This window comes from Corvus cornix, chromosome 3, assembly GCF_000738735.6.
Source record: "Corvus cornix cornix isolate S_Up_H32 chromosome 3, ASM73873v5, whole genome shotgun sequence".
NCBI lineage: Eukaryota > Metazoa > Chordata > Aves > Passeriformes > Corvidae > Corvus > Corvus cornix.
The window spans coordinates 43,744,293-43,765,216 of record NC_047056.1 but is presented as its reverse complement, the minus strand read 5'-3'; the positions used below and the strand labels follow the sequence as shown (position 1 = coordinate 43,765,216).

Below are 20,924 nucleotides of genomic sequence, written 5' to 3'. Positions count from 1 at the left end.
TAATAGCATTGAGATAAGTGACTCGTATTTGGTTTGTTCAGGAAGAATTCCACTACACACTTGCAAGGACTCTGGACCTAATTTAGGATACCTAATACTGCAATCTTAAGCACCACCAACTGCATCAAAAACAGATAACAGAGTCTCCTTAGCTCTTCATAGTACATACACCATAGTGATCTGACTAGTCACATTAAAAAGGAAGGTGGCTGGTGACAGTGGGATCTTTTCTATTACCTCATACTTGTATGCAGATCTTTGTATTACCATTGTAACTCTGTGTATAAAATAAACTGCCTCTGCAGCTTGGTTTACAATCTGGGCTCCATACTGACACTCACAGGCCACACAAATATTTGTTATGCAGCCAGTCTCACTACAAACTGAGTGTAGGCATGTCTTTATAAGATTGGGCTTGCAACCTTATAAATTCTATACATAATTCAACATAATTCTATTTGAATTTCACTGTACCTTGCCTGTTGTCACTGTGCAAATGGATACTTTCTCTTCCTAACTGAAAAATGGGCTAAATGCACTCATGACATGATCAAGGAAGAGGAAAGCTCACAACAGGTGTTAAAAATATTATAAGGAAAATACTGGTTTCATTTGCCTAAAAAACCCCACAAAACAAAATAATAAAAAAAAACCCCAAAGTACCAAATTCCCCAAAGAACCAATGGACCCTCCCAACAAAAACCCCACAACAGAAGGATGTTATTACTTACCTGTATTCTTGATGCTGAATCAGATACTGAGTTTATTTATATCCACTGCTCTAGCTCCTCTAAGGTACCCAGCCAACATTGTAAAAAAGCATTGAAAGAACATTACGGTCACATGAAAGAAAAAAACAAGCTTATGCCGTATGTTTCTGCCCACATCAAGTGCAAGATACTACAGGAATGTTCATGTTACTGTACTGGATTATTATCTTAGAGTAACAATTACATTATAATCTTCTGAGAGCCAGCTGGCCATAGTCTATAGCTCCTGGTTATTCACCAGAGAACTCCTTTGTATGTGTTAAGAAATCATTCAAATATATTTTTCAAGAAAATTCAGGTCACTTTGCAATACAGTAGCTACAAAAAATTTATTTTTTAAATAAAAACATTTAAATCATCAGGTTTTGTAAAACAGCATATCAAGTGTTTATCTTAGTCTTTGTAGTGTAAGCACCTTCAGTTTTATGCTAAAACAATCAACATAAATTATTATTTGGTCAGGCTATCAACCTACATTGAAATAAATATCCTTTTAACCAAAACAGGTCACTTAATGCACACCAGATTTCCGTATCTTTACAGAAAATTTCTCTGGTGCTAAGAGAACTACAGACTGAAACCATGATTGAAATAATTTTTTTTTCTTCTTAATTACAGTGAAGACTGGCCTATAATTTTAAACTATAAAAACAATTATAAAGCACTACAGACTACAGCTTAAAAAAACCTGCATCACATCAGAGAAATATTTGAGATGGCTTACCTAAACTGTCTCAGAATAAGAGATGGAATACAAACTCCTAAATTACTTAGAATGCACAGGGCTGGCCATATCCTTGTCCCAATCTTATGGGAAATTATCAATTGAACAGGAATAGAAATCTTGGTTTAATTGCAAGAGAGATAAGCAACTAATAAGTAAAAACAACATAGCTCAAAGAGCTTTTTATGCTGATACTACTGATTAAAAAACATAGGGTGCAAAAAATTCAACACTTGAAATTATATAAACCTTAAGAATACAGAACAGAACTTAACAGAAGTTTACAAGTCAAAATACTTCAGCACCTGAGATTTTCCTGTAGAAAGCCAAATAGAGATACTTCCTTCAGAAACATGTAATACAATCAGCTCCTTTTCTCTCAGTATTACACAGGCAAAATGGATCAAGAAAGAGTTGAAATATACATAATGCTCCAAAATTCTAGTTAAGCCTTGAAGGTAAATGTGCTATCAATCTACACTTAAAATTTGATTCATGACTTTATTTTATGAAAACATTTAGTATTAAAACTGGAATAGACAATCTATTAAAGTGTTCTGATGAAATGAAAAGTTTAAACAAAAGACAAAGAACAGTATGCGACAAATCATGTTGACGAAAAACTAAGAATACTGCAACAGAAACAGGTTTGAAGAAAATATAGTAATAATCTGCTATGCAAGCATTCAGATTTACAGACAACTAGCGGTTTTGTCTACTTTTGGTAAACTAATACTTTAAGGAAATTCTTTTCTATTTTTACTTTGAGAGCTGGGAAACTGCATTTTCTGTGTTCTGCTCTGTGTGATTAAGACTTCACAATTTCATTTGTATAATTGTATGCCATCTTCAAGGTGGACACTGTGGTGCATACCAGCCTCAGAATAGAAAATTCCTTTTTTAATCCCTTGGTACTGAAGATTTTAGCAACTGTGTGTTCTATTTGAACTCCCAGACGCCAGCGTAAAGGAGATGAAAACATTTAAAATAACACAGGTCTTAACAAAACAGTATTCTGATGGGAACACAGTAGTTTTAGTCTAACATTATCTAATTTTATTTATGAAAACTATTTAAATGTCAAATGATCTGAAAAATTAAGACTTCAAATACTGGAAATGAGGGATGTTCCTTTCATTCTAAAACTGCTTTCATCAGGGGAAGTATGCTGTAGATTCAGTTTTCTTTAATCATTCACTCAGTGATACTGTAAAAAATTAAACTACCAGTGTTATCAAAGCTAAATGTTCCTCCCTCCACAATTAACTACTTGGAATTTTCTGGAAACTTTCTATCACTGAAAACCAGTCAAGCACATCTGTTTCTGTCCTTTGATTCCTAAATACAAATAAGCAGGCACTCAGTAGTACCTTAGGAAGAAAAGCTACAGAGATTATACTGGAAGATTTAATATTAAATTACAACAGTTTTAAAATTAAGTGCAATAAAATGCACCATTGGCTCACTTGTAACCAATTATCCTTAAAACCCACCAACTTTCTTCAATACAAGGTGCAGCAGAGTTCAAAAAAACAAGAAAGGGTGCAAACCCCTCCACCACAAATGAAAAATTCAAACCCAAGAATATTGCTTTCAGTGCAAACACTGTAGTCTTCAAAAGGTTAAGAGTACAAATATTTACGTTCCAGTGTATCCTTACCTACAAGGAATGTTGTTTCACATTACAAAGTATGTCAAATACCTTCAGTCCAATCGCAATACTGAAGTTTACCCTCTCAAATCGATATGGTGGCTGAAACCGAAATGTTTATACAAGCAGTGTAACTTTCTGGAGAAACTAATGCACACAGTCGAAAGTTCTCACAATAACCAAGGGCAAAAACTGCAAATTCAGCTGCTGGTTCTTAACCAATTTCAGTATCAAATGCCAGCAAGTAACCACCTTCTCAATGAGGAGTGAATGAGGAGTGAACAGAATCTCCTGTACCAGCACCTTAAAGCCCTTGTCCCTCTCCCTGAACCTACAGGCCACGGAGGCAAGCTGCAGACCACCACTTCCTAGGTGAAACACTTAACAGAACACAAACTCGCTCTATATGTCATTCATTTTCCCAATGTGACAAAGTTAAATTTCTAGCAAAACCCTTCAAACCTAAAGAAAATTTCTGTGACACTGCACAGGGAGGTGGGCATTTTATTTTAGTCATTCAAAATATAGTTATGAAGTTCACCTAGAACACTATTTTGCAGCATTGTGCTTTTAGAGTTACTAGCTGGGATTCCAAGGAACATTTGAAAAAGGCACCTACTACACTTAATTAGCTGCCCATTTTAATAATTTTGGTACTATTTGTCACAGTACATCAGAAAACAGCAGCACAAAGTGTTAGACAGACAAGAATTTTGTATTTGTTCCCCTTTATGAAGCAAACATTTTTTAAATGAAAGGCACTCATGACAAAAACTCTCTCTCCAGTTCATATATAGATGGCCGACAAGTTTTGCTCTTCATTCTGCATAAAGGCACAGTACAGTCTCTGTTTTGACCTTCCACATCAATATCAAGTAATGAGGGCATGTGGCAGTTAGTTCTTTCCTCAGTATCTGGCAAGAAGTTAACATCTGGAACTACATTGCCCTCTGAACATTCAGAGTCTTTAGAGTTTGGTTTAATAATACGTGGAATAATCTGCCATGCATCGATTTTACTTCTTAGAGAAGAAGGTCGAGGCCTCGAGATAGTATGGACAGAGCTTTGCTTTTCATTTGAAACACCACTGTGATTGCTTCTTTGTTGAAAAGATGGTGAGGGCAGAGTTCCAGAAACTGACAGGACCGGGAGTCTGGAGACATCATTGGTTGAAGCAACTCCATTAGCTAGGGGAAAGAAAACCCAAAAAAAAGAAGCAAATTTAAACTATGTGACTTCTTGAATTCTTTGCCATTTGTAAAACTGCCTTGCCATAAACACTAGTGACTTTTCTTCCACCAGAAAAATTAAGAGGTTTGTACATTGCGGGGAATCTCCTAAGACAAAGACCAGTGGTGCTCAAGTAATGTGTTTGCATCTATACTCACTGCTACGAGCAATCGCAATTTATTTTTTATTGCTACAAAAGAGACGTAGAGAGAAAGCACTAACCCCCCAATAACTGGGTGAATACTAATACTCAAATAAAGCCCCATGAACTTCTCCAGTTATTATGAGGAATTACACATGCATAGAGTACCACAAACAATATTACATTTAAGCCACCCCAGAATATCAGTATTGAAATTTAGAACTTCTTTTCAAAAACTTGATCATGAGCTTATCCATTTAAATGTAAACCAGATTTAAAGACATTGTTTTGAGCTTAAATTTTTATCAGCAGCTTAACCTAGAGATTCATGGAAGTTCTTAATTACCCACCTGTGATCTGAAAATGGTTCCCATCTGATAAGGTTCGTCTGTGACCCAACATACTTAACTTTGTGGAGGAATCTTTTGGCACATTTTGAGACTCTTGTTTCAGACCAAGACTAAAAGGCTGATTTTTCAATCGTGTCGAAATTGTATCAGGAGCCAGCTGTATCCTCTGTCCTCTCTTACTTTCAGAAGTTTGAGATGAAAAGTTGTCAGTGGAACTACATCGACCACAATCACCAAGCACAGTGCTTACAAAAGCATCTTCACTGTCAGGTTGAAGTAGGCATTTTGTGGAAATGGAGGGCATAGAGAGAAGATTCACAGTATCTGCAGTTGGACTTAGGGATGGAGTACTTGTTTCCTCTTTCTTGGACTGCAGTCGTGTAGGGCTGGCACTCCTGCGGAATTTTGAAGCACGCTGAAATATTCCATCACGCTTCTTCTTCTCATCTTTAGGCAAGAGCTCATCTGGACCCTGCGATTTGTTCAGCTCTCTGATATCCAAGCCCAGGGCAACAGATGCAAGGAGGACAGCACACCCATACAGCACTGAATCAGTCTTCTTTTTGTGCAGCGTCCTGCTCAGACTGTTTGTAGGTGTCATTTGAGGAGTACTATTGGTAGAACTAGCAGAGGTTCCTTCTTCAAAGCTCTCGTGTTCTACTGTATTCTCTCCCTGATCATCTTTCCAAAGAGGTAGATTAATATAGGCCTGATTGGGCAACTTAATTGGCTTTGGTCTTTTACTGTCCAAACCTTCAGAGATAAGTTTCTTATCAGTACATGCGCCTGTAAAACAACACCGTATCCTTTAAGACTGCAATTCAACTGTTTAGCATGTCTGCATATGTACATCATCATTTCCTTTAAAATGCCCAAGTATTAACTTTGAAGGACACTACAATCCATTTAGATGCCGTCAGAAGCTCAGACTCACATTTTGAGTTTCAGAAACACATCCTACGCCTAAACCTCTTGGTGTTTGCAACACTTTGATAGTGCTTTTTAAAAAACACAGAAAGTATTTCTGTGTATGGATTACAGAGAAGTAAATTACTATATACAAACTACTAGATAAAATCTGGAATATACTCTTTGCAATGCTTTCAATTAAGCTGAGTTCCAAAATTCAGTCAGCTACTAGAAATTTTTCCAATTAATTCATTAGGTCATGGTGGTCTGGAGTAAAAAGTAAACTTGACATCTTACACCTAATGACAAATAAAAAGGAGGCATTATTTGACTTACATGTGTTACTCTACTATAAACTACTGAATGCTAGAGAATAAACACAGAAGTATTTGAAATTAAAATATGTTAAATTTGTATGCAGGGTTTTAGTAGTAAGCTAATAAATCTACAAAATTACTTTTTGTGAAGCCTTGATTTATACCTCTACCATTATACATGAAGATTAAAACGCCTTTTTCCAGCAGTGTCCAAGCAGCTTACTATTTCCTCTTCCAGATGGCATAAACCTAGCTGCTGCTACAGACACCAGGTTGTATCACAGGCTTTTTTCCTGACACTGGTAACTTAATTTTCTCAGATAAAAGAATCCATAGTATAGAAAAAGAGTGTGCAAACTTTAAAATTATTATGAATATTTTATAGTCACAGCCCATTATAGTAATGGTCATAAAAAGCAACATGGAGCTATTATGTTCCTGAACCTAAGGGGAACAAGTATGTTTTACCTTGTGATTTTACCTGCAAATAGCAACATGTTGTCTAAAACACTACAAGACTTGAAATCTAAGTTTTTTTCTTGAAAATTTAGATAATAGGTCTCATTCAAAAAAACCAGGGAATTAATATCTGGGGAATATATCAGGGCTTACAGGTTTTTTAAAAACTATGCGTTTTTTGAACTACTATGCATTTTTTCAACAACTATGCAGATCCCACAACAATGACATCAATGATTATTTAAATGTCAAGACAATTACTGATTTAGGTTCTTTTTAAAAGAAACAAAAAATGGTGACTGCAGATCTCATATACAGAGCAGCCTGCAACTCAAAAACATGGAAAAAATCTCTATATGGTTCTCACAGACCATGTATATTTCTTAGGTGCTAATGATGTAAATATAGGGGTTTTTTGCAGAGGAAAATGGTCGGCAGCATGATTACTCCTATAATAAACTGCATAATCCTTGAAGGAATTCAAGCAATACAATTTATAACATTGGAAGTAATCTTAACACTATTATATGGCTACTTTCACTTTTTCAAAAATAGCTCTTACCTTGGTCCACAAATAGTGAAGCTAAGGGAACACCCTTCTGATTTTTCATTAAAATAGTTGACCAAGGGTTGCTGCCATCTGAAAGGGGTCTTACTCTGAAATAACAATAGTTATTTTGAGATTACAGATACCATGCTCACATAAACTTTGTGAGAAAATTACTTTCTTTTCAAACTATAAACCTGTAGTACATAACTTGAAAACCTTTCCAAAGGTAAAAAAAAGATGTAGTAGCATTGAAACATATGATTATAAATGCAAACATGCCTTAGTGTCAGGTATTCTTTTTACAATAAAAATTTCACACCTAAAAAGAAAGCAAATGAAAAATGGGCCTTCGTTACCTATTGAACAACACAGGTTTGTGAAAACCTGGACAACAGTTTCATTGTGTCAAAGAAATTATGTGAATATTGGAAGCTTATTAAACATAGTGACTTTAAAACAAACAAAAATAATATAAAGCCAGTATCAACTGATCATCTGGAACCAGCTCCTGACACAGGTAAATGAGTGGATATCCCCACCAGGAAAAGTAAAAAAAGGCACTATAAATAACTGTATATGCTGGAGAAATAAAGGAAAGGATTGCTTACTTTGGAAAAGCTGCTAATCTCTAGTTTTGAGCCATTGGAAAAAATAATCTGAAAGTGAAGCTGTCCAGCTGATTTCCATAACCCTTTCACCCTCTGTTTGTCAGCATAAATGATGTTGCTGGTGTGAACTGTGCCTCCCACATGTCAAATCAGTCAGTCTTACTTAATCATACTTGAAGTACCCAGTGGGGGCCATGCTTGCAATTCCTCAAAGCAATGTGAGGACGGGCAAGAAAGACAGGCCATGAATGTCTGGTATGCATTGGTAGCTCAGCATCCCAGTATGTTACAAATCTCAAAAAAACAGAGATAAAGGGTAATAGAGTCAAAAAAGTCAATAAAACTTTAACATAAGTAGGTGTTTTATCCTCAAAGTCTAACTGGGAGAGCCACTCATTATTAATATAATTTCTAAATTAATTAAAAGGTAGGAGTTTTTGCTGTAACTAGAGACAGCAGAACTTTTTTCACTCACTACCTATGCCAGTGATTCAGTTACCAAGAATGCTTTAGTATTATCAAAAAACCAAAATGTAGTAGACATACTTGTCCTTACAATCTGCACGATCCTTTGTTTGAACTGAACTTGGTCCCCATGTACAACCTTTCTTTTTAAAATTTCTCTTCACATCTTCAAACTCTTCTTGGTGGTAAGTTGTGCTCCTTCCCCAAGTTCTGTTGCTTTCATCTGAAGTTACTAGAGATTGGATTTAAAAACAAAAAAGCCCATACACATAAATACTATTTCTAAAGGCAAAATATTTTGACAGAACAGAGTATCTTCTGCACTGCAAAACCATTTGGACACAATAACACACAGGAGTAGGAAAAAAATTGAGGTTTTTTTTTTCTTTTACAAAAACCACCATGCAAACTTCACTGATCCAAAAAGATGAGCAAGAAAGAAAAGTAATTTATGAGCTGACAAGAAACCCAGATTAAAGATAAAGCAGCAAAGCAATCATGTTTTCCATGCTTCCTTTAACTGTGAACCTTATATTTAGGTAATTCAGACAAGTGAGTTAGACTGAGCACTTAAATTCAATGAAGAAAACATATTCTGTGGACAACTGGTATCAAATGAAACAGAATAATCCAATTGTGACCATGATTAACATTTTCTTTCTCACTACACCAAAACAAATTATATACTTTTAAGCATCTAGCCTCCATTAAATGCTTAGTCTGTCACTGTCTCAGCTGATAAATTAAACAGAACCAGCACCTTGGAAACACAATGAAATCTTGCCTTTTTTCACAACCCCACTGGGGAGTTCATATTCACTTGTGATATCTACATCTTGCTGGTACACATATACACTGTTTCTTCGGCCATTAGCTGTGTGTGTATCTGCTTTTGGAATCACTGAGGAAAAATTAAGAGAATGTAGTAGAGATCTTAGTCAAACTGATTTCAGAAACAGAACTGTTTCCCTCATATTTTTGTCTTTAGGTCCTAAATCCTGGATCTATAAAGGCATTAAGCATCTTCTGATGATGGGTTTTTACAGTAGAGTTTAAAGGATCCTCTTTATAGGACCCAACCTGGGAAGGCAGATTTTCACATGTCACTGACTAACTGAAGCATTAGCTTGGTATTGTGATGGCATTCTTACAGATATGATGGAGAGACCTAGGAGAAAAGCAACACAGCCAGTTATAACAGCATGATAAATGAGGAGGCATTTACATGTCCATGGTTGTGCTGTTCCTTCACTGTCCAGATTCTCCTCCTTCCTCGCTGTACACCTTCTCGCCAGCACAGCTCACCCTGTAGCACAGCACTACACTTGCCTACCTTACACTCCCATTTTCAACCACATTCCTATGGAATATGTACCTTAGTGGTTTTCCTCCTCCCTCCAAGACACCTTTCAAAATCAGCAGAATTTGCTTTAATAAGAAATTAACTAGATTTTTCTTTTAATTTAATGTTTAGATTTGAAAACTAGAGTTGCTCATGATAAAGTGAAGCAGCCAAGTAAGCAGTTGTTATATATGCCTGTTCAAATCACCTGTATTTGAGCAAGTCGTCTTGAAACAAAGACACTTTGAAGTTAAATCAAGATAAAACATTATTGTGGGAAAGGGAATTTATTTTGCACAGGTGCAGGTGGGTGTGGAAGCTAAATTGTTTCAGCTAGATAATCCTGAGATACCTGATAAGCTTTTATCCAAAAACCTAAGGATCCAAACTCAGAAGCAGACATGTACTTCTTTTAAACAACAGCCTTTATGTTGTCCTGCATGTGTAAGTCCTATGAATACACATCCCTGTTCAAAAAAAAATCCCCAGTGAATCCCCAGTGGCACTTAGCACACATGCAAGGAGTGGCACTGCTATAGCTTACACAAGGCTATGCAATTAAAAAAACAAACAGAAAACTCAAGTTTTCAGAACCATGCCAATACCTGACATTTGCTTCATTTCCAAACATTTCCTTGCAGAGCAAGAAGAATCAAAGATAAAATGAGATAATTTATATGTAATTATGACATTGTACTAAGAAAAGCCTTTCTTTACCTTTCTACAAAAAGCAAAGCAAAGCAACCAACCAACCAGAAAAACCCACCCCAGTTTGAGGACAGGAAACTATTGGCAACACAGATACTCTGTCAGCTAACATCTGAAAAAAAAATTCACTTAATTTTCCTTCCATCTCAAATTTTCATTAAGAAAAGCAAGACAGGGTTTGTCCACCTCTCTCCTTTATCCACAACACATGGGCAGTAATGGTCTTTGCCCATTGCCAACTGTATCAACTGCAGCTCAAACACATACTGTCTCCCCTTTAGACATTAACAATGAAAAGGATTTCGTAAGGCAGAGGTGATCCAAAGAGATGAGAGATCTGATTTCTATCCAAACTCAAAACAAAGTTCCAGGCTGTTTTAAAAATCAACCAATCTTTAGACTATCTACAGTATGGAAGAAAATCCTCATGCATTCTAATTTCCCCTTCTCATTTTTAGCTGACAAAGCCAGATTCTGAAGTAATCTCCCTCACAGGTGACTATGCTTGCAAGAGAAGATAGCCAACATCCATAAGCAATCAGCTGGAACAGGTTCCACTGATTTCATAAAGAGAGAGAAGCTTAAGGCATTCCTCTCTGAATATGGATAATTAGACAATCTACTTTGCACAATACATCAGACAATACAAATGCAAGCAGTAAATCCTGTAGGAACTGTTTTGTCTGAGTATAGGTCATCCCCAAATATAAATGCATGCTTCTCTGTAGTAACACGATCATATTCCTGGTACATCCACTGTGTGAGCATGAACATACCTTCCTTTCTGTCACCAGTATACATAAAAATGTAGACATACAAATGTACCCACAATTTTATTTTTGTTTCTTTTTCCTGTCTTCAGAAAACCTAAAGCAAGATTTCTTCTGGATTTATACCTGCTTAAAGCTTTATTCTCTTTTGACGTAAGAATGCTGGGTTACTGGCTCATTCTCTGGTCTTTCCATCTTACAAGACTCCCTTACACTCTGAACCTTTCATTTCCTTTATCAACTCCAATATCTAATAAAAACTTGTTTTCCATCTTACTTGGGCTCTAAATGTGATGCTTTGCCTTTTGTCATAAATTTTGATTTATCATTGTTTTATCCCAGTCAGTTTAAAATTTGGTTCCCAAAGTAATTAAGTAAAGATACCATTTAAAGGATTCACAATCATTTTGAATTACTGAAAATTATTTAGCATTTTAGTAAGATTATCCCCCCTTCCAAAGAAGTTGCAACTGTTAGAACCAATCAAGGGATGTGGAAATCAGACAGAAATCTGCCTGGAACCTCATACTACTACCAACATTTCAGTAAGTATATGGAACACTCTCTATTCATCAAATGAGTGGAGACTTACACTGTATAGCTCGAAGACGAGGAATTATTGTGGGGCTACTTGATGGACTAGAGCTGTTACTGTTTAAACTCCTCCTCTTATCCAGATTGGGGGATGCCTGCACTGTTATTTTGTGCTGAAAGTCTGTAAGAGAGCAAAACAAATCAGCTTTAATGTTATGAATAAAAAACTTCTCAGAAGAACATGCTGCTATACTACTTAAAGTTATATGATGAATTAGACTTCATTATATGTAACTTATTTATACATGTAAGAGATATAGATATTAAAAACATTGAAAAACTCTAAATGTAACTATTTGGCTTTTGAGTCAAACAGGAAGGATTTCACACCTTCATGTGACAAGAACATGAACAACAGCAAGTAGGTCCAAGTGGACCTATCTGAGACACATCCACACCACAAGTTGTTATTCAATCTTGTTGGTTGTCACAGGAGGGGCAAAAAATACCGCTCAGTATTTAATCTCAAATGAATCAATACTCATGGCAATCAGATTTGCCTTATTTTTTTTAAGCATGTAATTCATTTAAAAAAGAATTAACAAAGAAAAGTCACATTTATTCAGAAAATCATGACAGCAAACTACAGAATTACAAATATTCATAGCAAAGTAGTAAAAAAAAATTGAACAACTAATATTGAGGAGGAAAAAATTCACGAAATTAAACAATATGCCCCTCTAATCTCCATCATCAATGCAATTATATTGTACACTATTCTTAGAATAGAACTGTCTCAAGGACAAGATCATCTGGATGTTCTTGATTAGAAGGAGCTAATTGCTATTCTGAATGAAAGTTTTTATTTTATCATTGCTTCAAGTTAAATATAAGCAGAACTGGAAACAAAGGACTAAATATTCAGTTGAAGCTTGCAATCCAGCATAAATCTAACTAAAAACCATAAATCTAACATGTTTGTCTGGGAGGCTGAAGGGTGGCTTTTATCTTAGTTGCTCTTATTTTTAAAGTAAGGAAAAATAAGCTTATTTCAATAGTGCTGAAATAGTACTCCAAATATTACTTCTCCCTTCATGTCTTTCCAGCTACCAGACAGCTACAATTTGGTCAGACTTGTGTTAACATAGCATCAAGTTCTTACTGCGTTTGCAATAAGCTGACAGACTTGACCCAGAAGCCACTGAAAGGAAGCCCACCAGCCCCAGCATGCTGGTACCTCTAATGAAGGCTTTCCAACCACTGGTGAAACCTTGAGTTTGTGTAATGCTGTCTTGGGGCAACATTAAAATGGCACCTCTAAACCAGCCCCTAAGAACTGAAAGACCCTCACTGCCTACAAACACGCCTCCTTTGCAAAGGGGGCATTTTAATGCATTCATGGGTAGAATGAAATGCTCTAACATTCAAATTACACCATATTTGTATTCTGAAATCATCTGCTGCTGCTATTAATAGGTTTTCTTACAAGAAATAAGGCACTGAAGATTGTAACTGCTGTGTTGTACTTGAGACTGCAATAAGTGTGCAGTTTGGACCTACTGCACCTGTACCCCCAGCCCTTTTGAAGCACTGTTTTTTTGCTTGGTATTTGAAAGTTTAGGGCAAACAGCACTAACATTTCATCATGTTAGAATGTACTGGCATGTACTAAAAAGGTACTTTTCTGTCTGTACAAAAACAATGATAACAAAAGTCTGAACTTTGGACTAGTATTAAATCATGTGGCTCTCATGCTAGTGACCTTTCCCTCCAAATGGGATGAACTTCTAGCTGAATCATTCCTCCAGATGAAATGAGGACTATTCCATGAGAATATGGTATGTGAAAACTGTTTCTTTGTGGGGAAGGATCCATACAACAAGGAGCCAAACCCCTCTGTGCATTACAGTAGAAGAACGTGGCAACAAAATAAAATAGTAGCCAACACTGAAAACATGAACCATGGAACTGAAGAAGATGTCATATTTAATCATCACATATACTGTGACTTTTAAAAAATTGCAGACCTGAAGGCAAACTAATTCTGTGTCCATCTTTAAGTTTTAACCGGCTTCTTTTAAACTTCCCCTTCCTCTTCTTTACATTGGGTTTCTCTTGGTTTAACTGGAATATCATGATATTCAGCTCACGCTCCAGCACGTCGATCTCGCGTTCCGCTAATTGCTGCTCACGGCGCTTCAGTAATTCTTCTTGAGACTTTTGCTGAAGAGCTGCTCTTGTCAACTCCTCTTCTCGTGATCGAAGCTCCTGAAGACAAGATTCACAAAAGTAAAACTAAGTAATAATGTGAAGGCAGTATTAAAGGACACATGAAGTGCACAGTAGGATGTATTTCCTGATTTATTTTTATGATGCACTATATCCATGCAACATGCACACACAATCTTCTGCCAGTCCTCCACTCTGAATAAACCAAGATTCTGTATTCAGAATCAAGCATTACACAGATTTCCTTTCAACCATTTAACTTGAGTCCCTTTACTTAAAGCAGGTAAGCAGCGGCAATGGGGACAACACATGCAATCAAGGATTATCAGCTAACAGCCCAGCAGAAAATGTGCTTCAAGTGTTTTTCGCATGATGAGAAATTCTTGCACAGCATGAGGGCTACTCTTGGATAGCTCCTACGCTTTATCATAAAGCCAATGACCTGACAAATACACAAATTATTGCCTTTATCTTAAATTCTCTAACCTTTCCTGTTTTTCAGCAATGCGTTAAGTAGTACTTTTCTATCTAGAAAAGCAATCAGTATTACACTGAATGTGGATTAGTGCAATAGGATAAACAAAGTCGTAAGACAGCTGTTTCTTAATTAAAATCTAGCAGGTATCTGTAACATCAAACAGCTACCAACCACTGAATTACAGCATAGAGACTCCCCAACCACCACTCTCAGAAAAGTTGTTCTTCTTTTATTCTTTCTCGGTTTTGGAAAAGGAAAAACTTTAGTAAGGAAGCTAGTTAATTTTTCAGGTAAAATGAATGCCCAAGGCTAAACAGCTGTAAACCTAGCATCTTAAAATTATCTTAATATTCAGCTTCCAAAATCTGTTAAAATATATCTGAAATTTAAGACCTCCTTAATTTGAGACCTTCCTTCATAGTATGGGCCATATTACACAGGAAACAGAGTTACACAGAACACTTATAGTCTATATTGCTAATAATACTGTACTGAAAGTATAGGAAAAGGAGAACTAGATGTGACTCATACTGTGTATGTTTCTCATGACATATATTTTTCATATGATTCTGAAAATTCCACCTGGATTGAAATTGAAATTCAACTCAGAAAACCATCATTTGAAATAAAGCTATGCTAAAAGTTCAGGATACCTAAGAATTTTATTTCCATTTAAAATGAATTTATTTTGTCACTATACAATTTTATAATTGTGGTGTTGCTTGGTTTTGTTTGTCTTTGTTTTGTTTTTATTTCAGAGCAGACTGCCTACTTCTGCTCACCGGTATCAAGCAAAGTTGTACGCCAGAAGAATTCCTTATTTCATACAGAGAAAGCAAAAAACTACTTCCTGAACTATATTACTTCAGTGTTTTCAAATGAGGGGATGTTCAAATGTTCTTGCTAAAAAGACTGTGGATGTCAAAAGACAGGTTGGCACTGAAGCAAACTGGTTCAGTGAGAAGTGTGTATTCTTCAGAAAGATACTTTTTGGGTTTTTTTACAGATATAGCACACATAAACTGCTTATCATGGGTTTAAAATTTAATTGATATGACTGACAAATTTCATATGGTATACTAATTTTGAGTGTGCTTATTTCAACATAATATTGGAAACAATTTTTTTTTTTAATTGACCCACTTAACATACAGTGTTTCGCTAAAGGCAATTCTGCCTCTTGGAAATTCAAAGGAACCTGTCTTCATGTCAGCAAGTAAGGCTTTGGGTTGTGTTCTTCTGTTTGCTTTGGTTCTGCTTTTTTAAAGATATTTAATAACTTAATTTAGAGACTCCTGCAAATTCTCACTTTCTTCCTCCTCCTGTCCACTCAAAACAGGACAACCTAAGACAAGGGTTGAAAGCAGAAACTACATGAATTCAGACTTAGAAAAAAGATACTTTAGAGTTTAAATAGAAAACGTCTTTACTACTGGATTAGTACAGTAATAAAGGTATGTTAGGAGACACTGTTGATTTTCTCTCTTTCACAGCTCTCAAATCCAGGTTCCATAAAGCTCAGCAACCAGGCAAAAACTGAGGGCCTGTACTGAAGTAGTAGACAGCCTAGAAGAATTAAAAGTGTTTCCTCAATGAGAGATTAAGTATTTACTCTTTTCCAAATAAACTAATTAAAACTAGACTTACTGCAATTAGTTATGCAATGTTTCCACACTGCTCTGCAATTAAAACACCCATTGTAAGGAAGCTTGGAAAGAATTCTATATTTAAGTTGCTCAAGAACATTTGTCAAAATAAGATTGTGATCTTCTCTTCGAGTAGGCGTCACCACCACTCATTTGCAGTAGGCCCTTGAGGAAATTCCTCCAGCTACAGAAGTTCCTCTTTTACAGCAGGAATGAGACTCCATGCAGAGGATTTTTGTATTATTATTATTATATAAATACTTTATAGACAATACTTTCTCTCTAGTAGCTGACAGCAAAATTGATAATGTGCCAAATTAAAAAAACCTCGTATATATGAAAACCTTGTCTAAGTCAAAGTCACATGTTTTCAATCTTCAAGAAGTATACCTCATTAGGGTAGATGCTTCAGGAGATGCACTTACTCTGGCATATAAAAAGTAAATTTCATTTTATCTTTACCCCTCCCTGAGTTTAACTCACTTTTGCACCAAAAATATGACTCTTCTCACAAACCTTTTCACCTGCTTATTTAATCCTAAACTTGATTTAGTCAGATTCTTCTTGGATAGGAAATCTCATTCTAGACTAATGCCTCCAGAAAAACAAAAATAAACAAAAAACCTGAACAGGAAGGCCTCTAATAATTGCTCCCAGAGTAAAAAGAGGAAAATAGTTGGTTGAGCAGTTGCTGGAGGGGCCAAAAACAGAGTCATGTTCTATGGCAGGTTGAGGCAAGTGAACACAGTAGCTGGTGACCCCACGGCAAGTAAAAAAAAGGAAGCCTCTACTCTCTGTAGAGGGACTGTAACTCAACTGCAAAGGAAGAGATCTGACAGCTACTGAGGCACACAGATCAGCTCTAGCACACTGTATGCCTACTGCAGGCAGAGCAGACAGCAAACTTATCCAGTTCTGTGAACCAAATTGGAAGAGGGAAATGCAGAGGGTAGAAGAAACAGTAGATAGGAAGTACATAATAACACTGCAATCTCATGGGTGATCAGTAAATTCTAATACCACTATGCTGATATTACAGTACATATGTAACATCACACCCAACATCTGCCAAACATCCAGATACTGCCATTTGTGACATTTGATGAGAGTAAGTGAAGGACAAAGGCTACAAACAGTGACTTGCAAGACAAGAGTTTAGTTCTTGCTTTTGTCAAAGTTAGAGACTACATCTTCTATAAATTTTCTTCACAAGTCACTGCATCTCAGTGATTGTCTTCCTTGTCTACTATCACTTCATGAAAACTAACAGCAAATATATACTAGGCAATAACTATACTGCAAGAAACATCCACAAAGAAGGAATATATTTCTTCCAGAAGCATTTCTAACAGGGACTCGAGCATACCTGGCCTATTCCAACTGTTATCAAGTTGTCTAAAGGAAAATAAAAAATTCTGGGTGATTAAAACCAAGTTGAAGTAAGTATAAGAGAAGACAAAGAGAATTGACAATGAGTACTCATTTAGTACAAACATATTGTGACATGAGAAAGAGGATCAGTGACAAATCTGAGTAATAAACAAAAGAAATTGGATTTGCTGATTCATGTGTATGAGTTTGACCTTATTAATATCTGGCAAGAATATGTCCCAAACTGAAACACTGAAAGGAATCCATATGATCAGTCTATTCAGCAAGAAGAGAGATAAAAGCACTGCTCCATTTTTGGAAAAGAAGCCATGCGATACAGTCACATAACAGGATGAAAGGCTTTTCATTCTCACAGCTGAGGAGAATGTTCAACAGCAGCTGAAAATTTGCAGTCAAAGACTAGCTAAGGGATAAATTCAATTTAAGGGATACATACAAATACAAGAAAAAAAAAATCATGTTTTAAAAAAGTGCCTAGAATCCCACATTTACAGATCTACAACTTGTTTTCTTTGGGGAGACAGATGTGGACATCTTTCTTTTTCAACTGTCTGTATATTTGCATGAGTACATTGGTAAGTAACAATCCAAAAGTTCGAAACCGCTGTATCCCATAAATATACATAGACATACATTCCCTTCCTTCACTGCCATGCAATTGGAAAGATCAACTTACTTTTTCCTTGGTCCTCAATTCATTAAATATCTGCTGAATTTCCAATTTCCAGTCATCTTGCATGGAGTGGAAAGACTCTTGAGGCATTTCAGTCATAACTGCCCCTTCAATGGCAGTAAGCTGTTCAAGAATTAAGGCAAACGATGGTCGGATATGAGGGTCCTGCTCCCAGCATTCTAGAATTTATCAAAATCCTGTCAGTTTTTAACAGCACATAGAACTTATTGAAGAACTTTGTGAATTTCAAGTTACTTTGCTACTGCATTTCAAGTCCTAATGTGTTCTCTTTACCTGCAAGATTTCCCCAGTCCCATCTCAATTTACAGAGGTGACATCTACCTACTTGTGCTCAGAGGATTGCTTTTGTATTAATAGTAAATCCTTTTTCACGTCTATCTTTAGCATCTGAAAGAGTAAAACTAGCAATATTGTACAGAAGGGATACATACAAAAGCTAGAAAAAGTCATTAAACACAAGGAAATAGCCATTAGCAAGCAATATTTATTTCTCACTAAACTATTTCCAAAACATTTTTTACACTCAGGAAGAAACAATGAAGAAAAATGGCATTTGCAATTCTTCCCCTTGGGATTTTAATCTTACTTTGTATTAAACTGTAGTATAATCCCATAATTTAGGAAAATAAATGCAATTTCAATGTAAAACAAAATCTGTGAGATCAGAGCAAAAACTGTACTGTTACTACTGAAAACCTTAAATGCAACATCATAACACTGTTTCCCTCAGAAATGCACCCAACTCTCTGCAACACGAGACTGCTGTGTAAAGAAAAACAAAATACTTGCTACACAGCACACTATCAAATGAGGTATTTATTTGGCAACCCCATGACTATCTCATACCCCCAAAACATAACTATTTAAATACATAGGAAGAAACAACATGGATACCTTTCATTAGTTTTGCAAATGGTTCAGGGCAGGTGGATGGAATGGGCAAAGTAAGCTTATTGACAGCTACTCCGTAAGCCACAGCGAGGCCATCAATGCCACGGTAAGGAACTTCTCCTGTAAGCAGTTCCCACAGCAACACTCCGTAACTACAAAAGGTAATTTTTTTAAACAGTTATTTTCTGAGAAAGAAACAAGAACACAAGAAACACAAGGACAAACAAGTATCTGTCCAACCATGTACTGAAATTCATGAGGATTTCCCAGCCAAAGGTGAATGCCCTTCAGTCAGCTCTACTTTTGTAGTCGTGCACCTTTCCATTATAGTGATTAAGCAAATTGGATGCGACTTTAAGACTGGCTCGCACTCCTATTCAAAATGTAAGCCTGAAGCCAATTCTACAGAAAAGCTAGTTTCACATAAATCTGACTTACAGTAGGAAGTCTGAATGACAGGAAAACAAGCAACCTTCTCCCCACAAAAACCCAAACAAACAATAAAAGTAATTCTCAGCAGAGCAATCAGGCCATTCCCCTTTCCAAGTATTTCACAACAATTTACCTAGATGGACATACTTTTTCTTTTTTTTTTTTTAAATAATAGTAATAAAAATTACAGAAAACTCTCATCTTTATCTAGATGTTTCCATTTCTAATCCCCTCATGTATATATAAACTTGTCACTTCACTTGCCACTGAAGATGCAACAAGACTGAGAAATTATTTCATGCACACACAACTAATTTCTCCATACTAGAAAAAATGCCCCCACAAAATCCAAACAGAACAACATTGTTTCCAGTGAAAGGTGGTGGCATGAAGAGATCTTTTCTCAGTGTCCGGTACAGAAATCAAGAATCACAGGAATTCCTACTGCAGTAACAATAACCATAAGAATTTCTGCAATGCTCTCCACTCAAAGAAGAGCTGGGTATTGCTTTTACCTTCTTTGGGTCTGTATGCCCAAGGCTTGGCTTGTTCAAATGACCCAAGCCCCTACAAAGGGCTGGGACAGCATGCTGGCTGCTGTGACTCTAGAGCTCCTGTTCTACCGCCACTGAAATGGACAGCTTTCACAGTCATTACTGTGGAAGTGGGAATTACTCATTTCACAGTGTTAGCCTAAAGTGGACTTTATTGACTGGATTTGGTTTTTTGCTCCTCCCCTCATCCCCACACCCCTTCAACTTCTCTTCCTGCCAGGGAACCACTTGCACCTGTAGAACAAGGATACAAAGGACAACCTATTGCTGCTTTTGAATAGTACAGTGAGCAAGCAAAGCAAAAATAGAATACAAACTATTGCTCTTGCCACTTCTCTCCAAGTGTGCAAAGAAACCACCTGCGAGTTTTGCAGGGCTAGACTGAACTCTCCAACATGAGAAGAAAAGCATTCTGCACTGGGGAACTGAGGGCTATGCATCCCTTAGGACTAGAAATGAAACCTCAAGTGGAGCAGATGGGACAGGGAGAAGAACACACAGCAGTTAAGGTTTTCCATCACTGTCTGCTTAATGAGAAAAAGTCAGCATTATACACCACCTTACAACATCACTTTAATAAAACAGCAAACTACACAATATCAGCACAAATGTAAGCAGTGCTTTGTTATCTATGGTCTATTTGTCTGAGAATTTTTGCATCTCATAAAATCTTGAAAAACTAATGAATTTACAGTGCTAACACTTCACCAAAGCTGAAGAAAACAGTCTGTACCTGCTGCCAAAAGAAAAAGGAATTTAAAAAGTCTTGAGCTTCTTAATAATTTCCTCCTGATTTTTCTGGTCTAATCTCAGCACTTGATTGTATACTGAAGTAAGGTTAAAATAATGAATTCCAATTTGTTTTAAAACAGAGGTATTCTGACCATAATGAATACAACACTTCCTACAGTACATACATATTTTATGCCTGATGGAGGAATTCTCCCGAACTACAGTTCATCTCTGTCCTTGAAGAAAGCATAAAAAAAATCTCTCAGCAAGTACAGACTCTTCTAAACTCAAGTAATTCCCCTGCTCAGGCTATCCCATATGTATTTTAGCATGCACTCTGAAGTTAA

At 36.4% G+C, this 20,924-nt stretch overlaps 1 protein-coding gene across 4 annotated transcripts in view; it reads right to left on the bottom strand.

Moving 5' to 3' along the window:
- Positions 1-1,080: 1,080 nt before the first annotated feature.
- MAP3K21 (mitogen-activated protein kinase kinase kinase 21) overlaps positions 1,081-20,924 on the bottom strand; it is a 41,831-nt gene continuing 21,987 nt past the window's right edge. For 2 of the 4 annotated variants that reach the window (XM_039569172.1, XM_010391533.4), the window contains exons 3-11: positions 18,863-19,011; positions 17,951-18,126; positions 13,557-13,797; positions 11,588-11,710; positions 8,936-9,076; positions 8,257-8,407; positions 7,115-7,209; positions 4,868-5,653; positions 1,081-4,332 (exon numbers count right to left, since the gene is read on the bottom strand). In XM_039569172.1, coding sequence (XP_039425106.1) covers positions 3,908-4,332; positions 4,868-5,653; positions 7,115-7,209; positions 8,257-8,407; positions 8,936-9,076; positions 11,588-11,710; positions 13,557-13,797; positions 17,951-18,126; positions 18,863-19,011 — 2,287 coding nt within the window. In that variant the 3' untranslated portion in view covers positions 1,081-3,907. The remainder of the gene's footprint in view (positions 4,333-4,867; positions 5,654-7,114; positions 7,210-8,256; positions 8,408-8,935; positions 9,077-11,587; positions 11,711-13,556; positions 13,798-17,950; positions 18,127-18,862; positions 19,012-20,924) is intronic. The other 2 variants (XM_039569173.1, XM_039569174.1) reach the window with 2 other exon arrangements.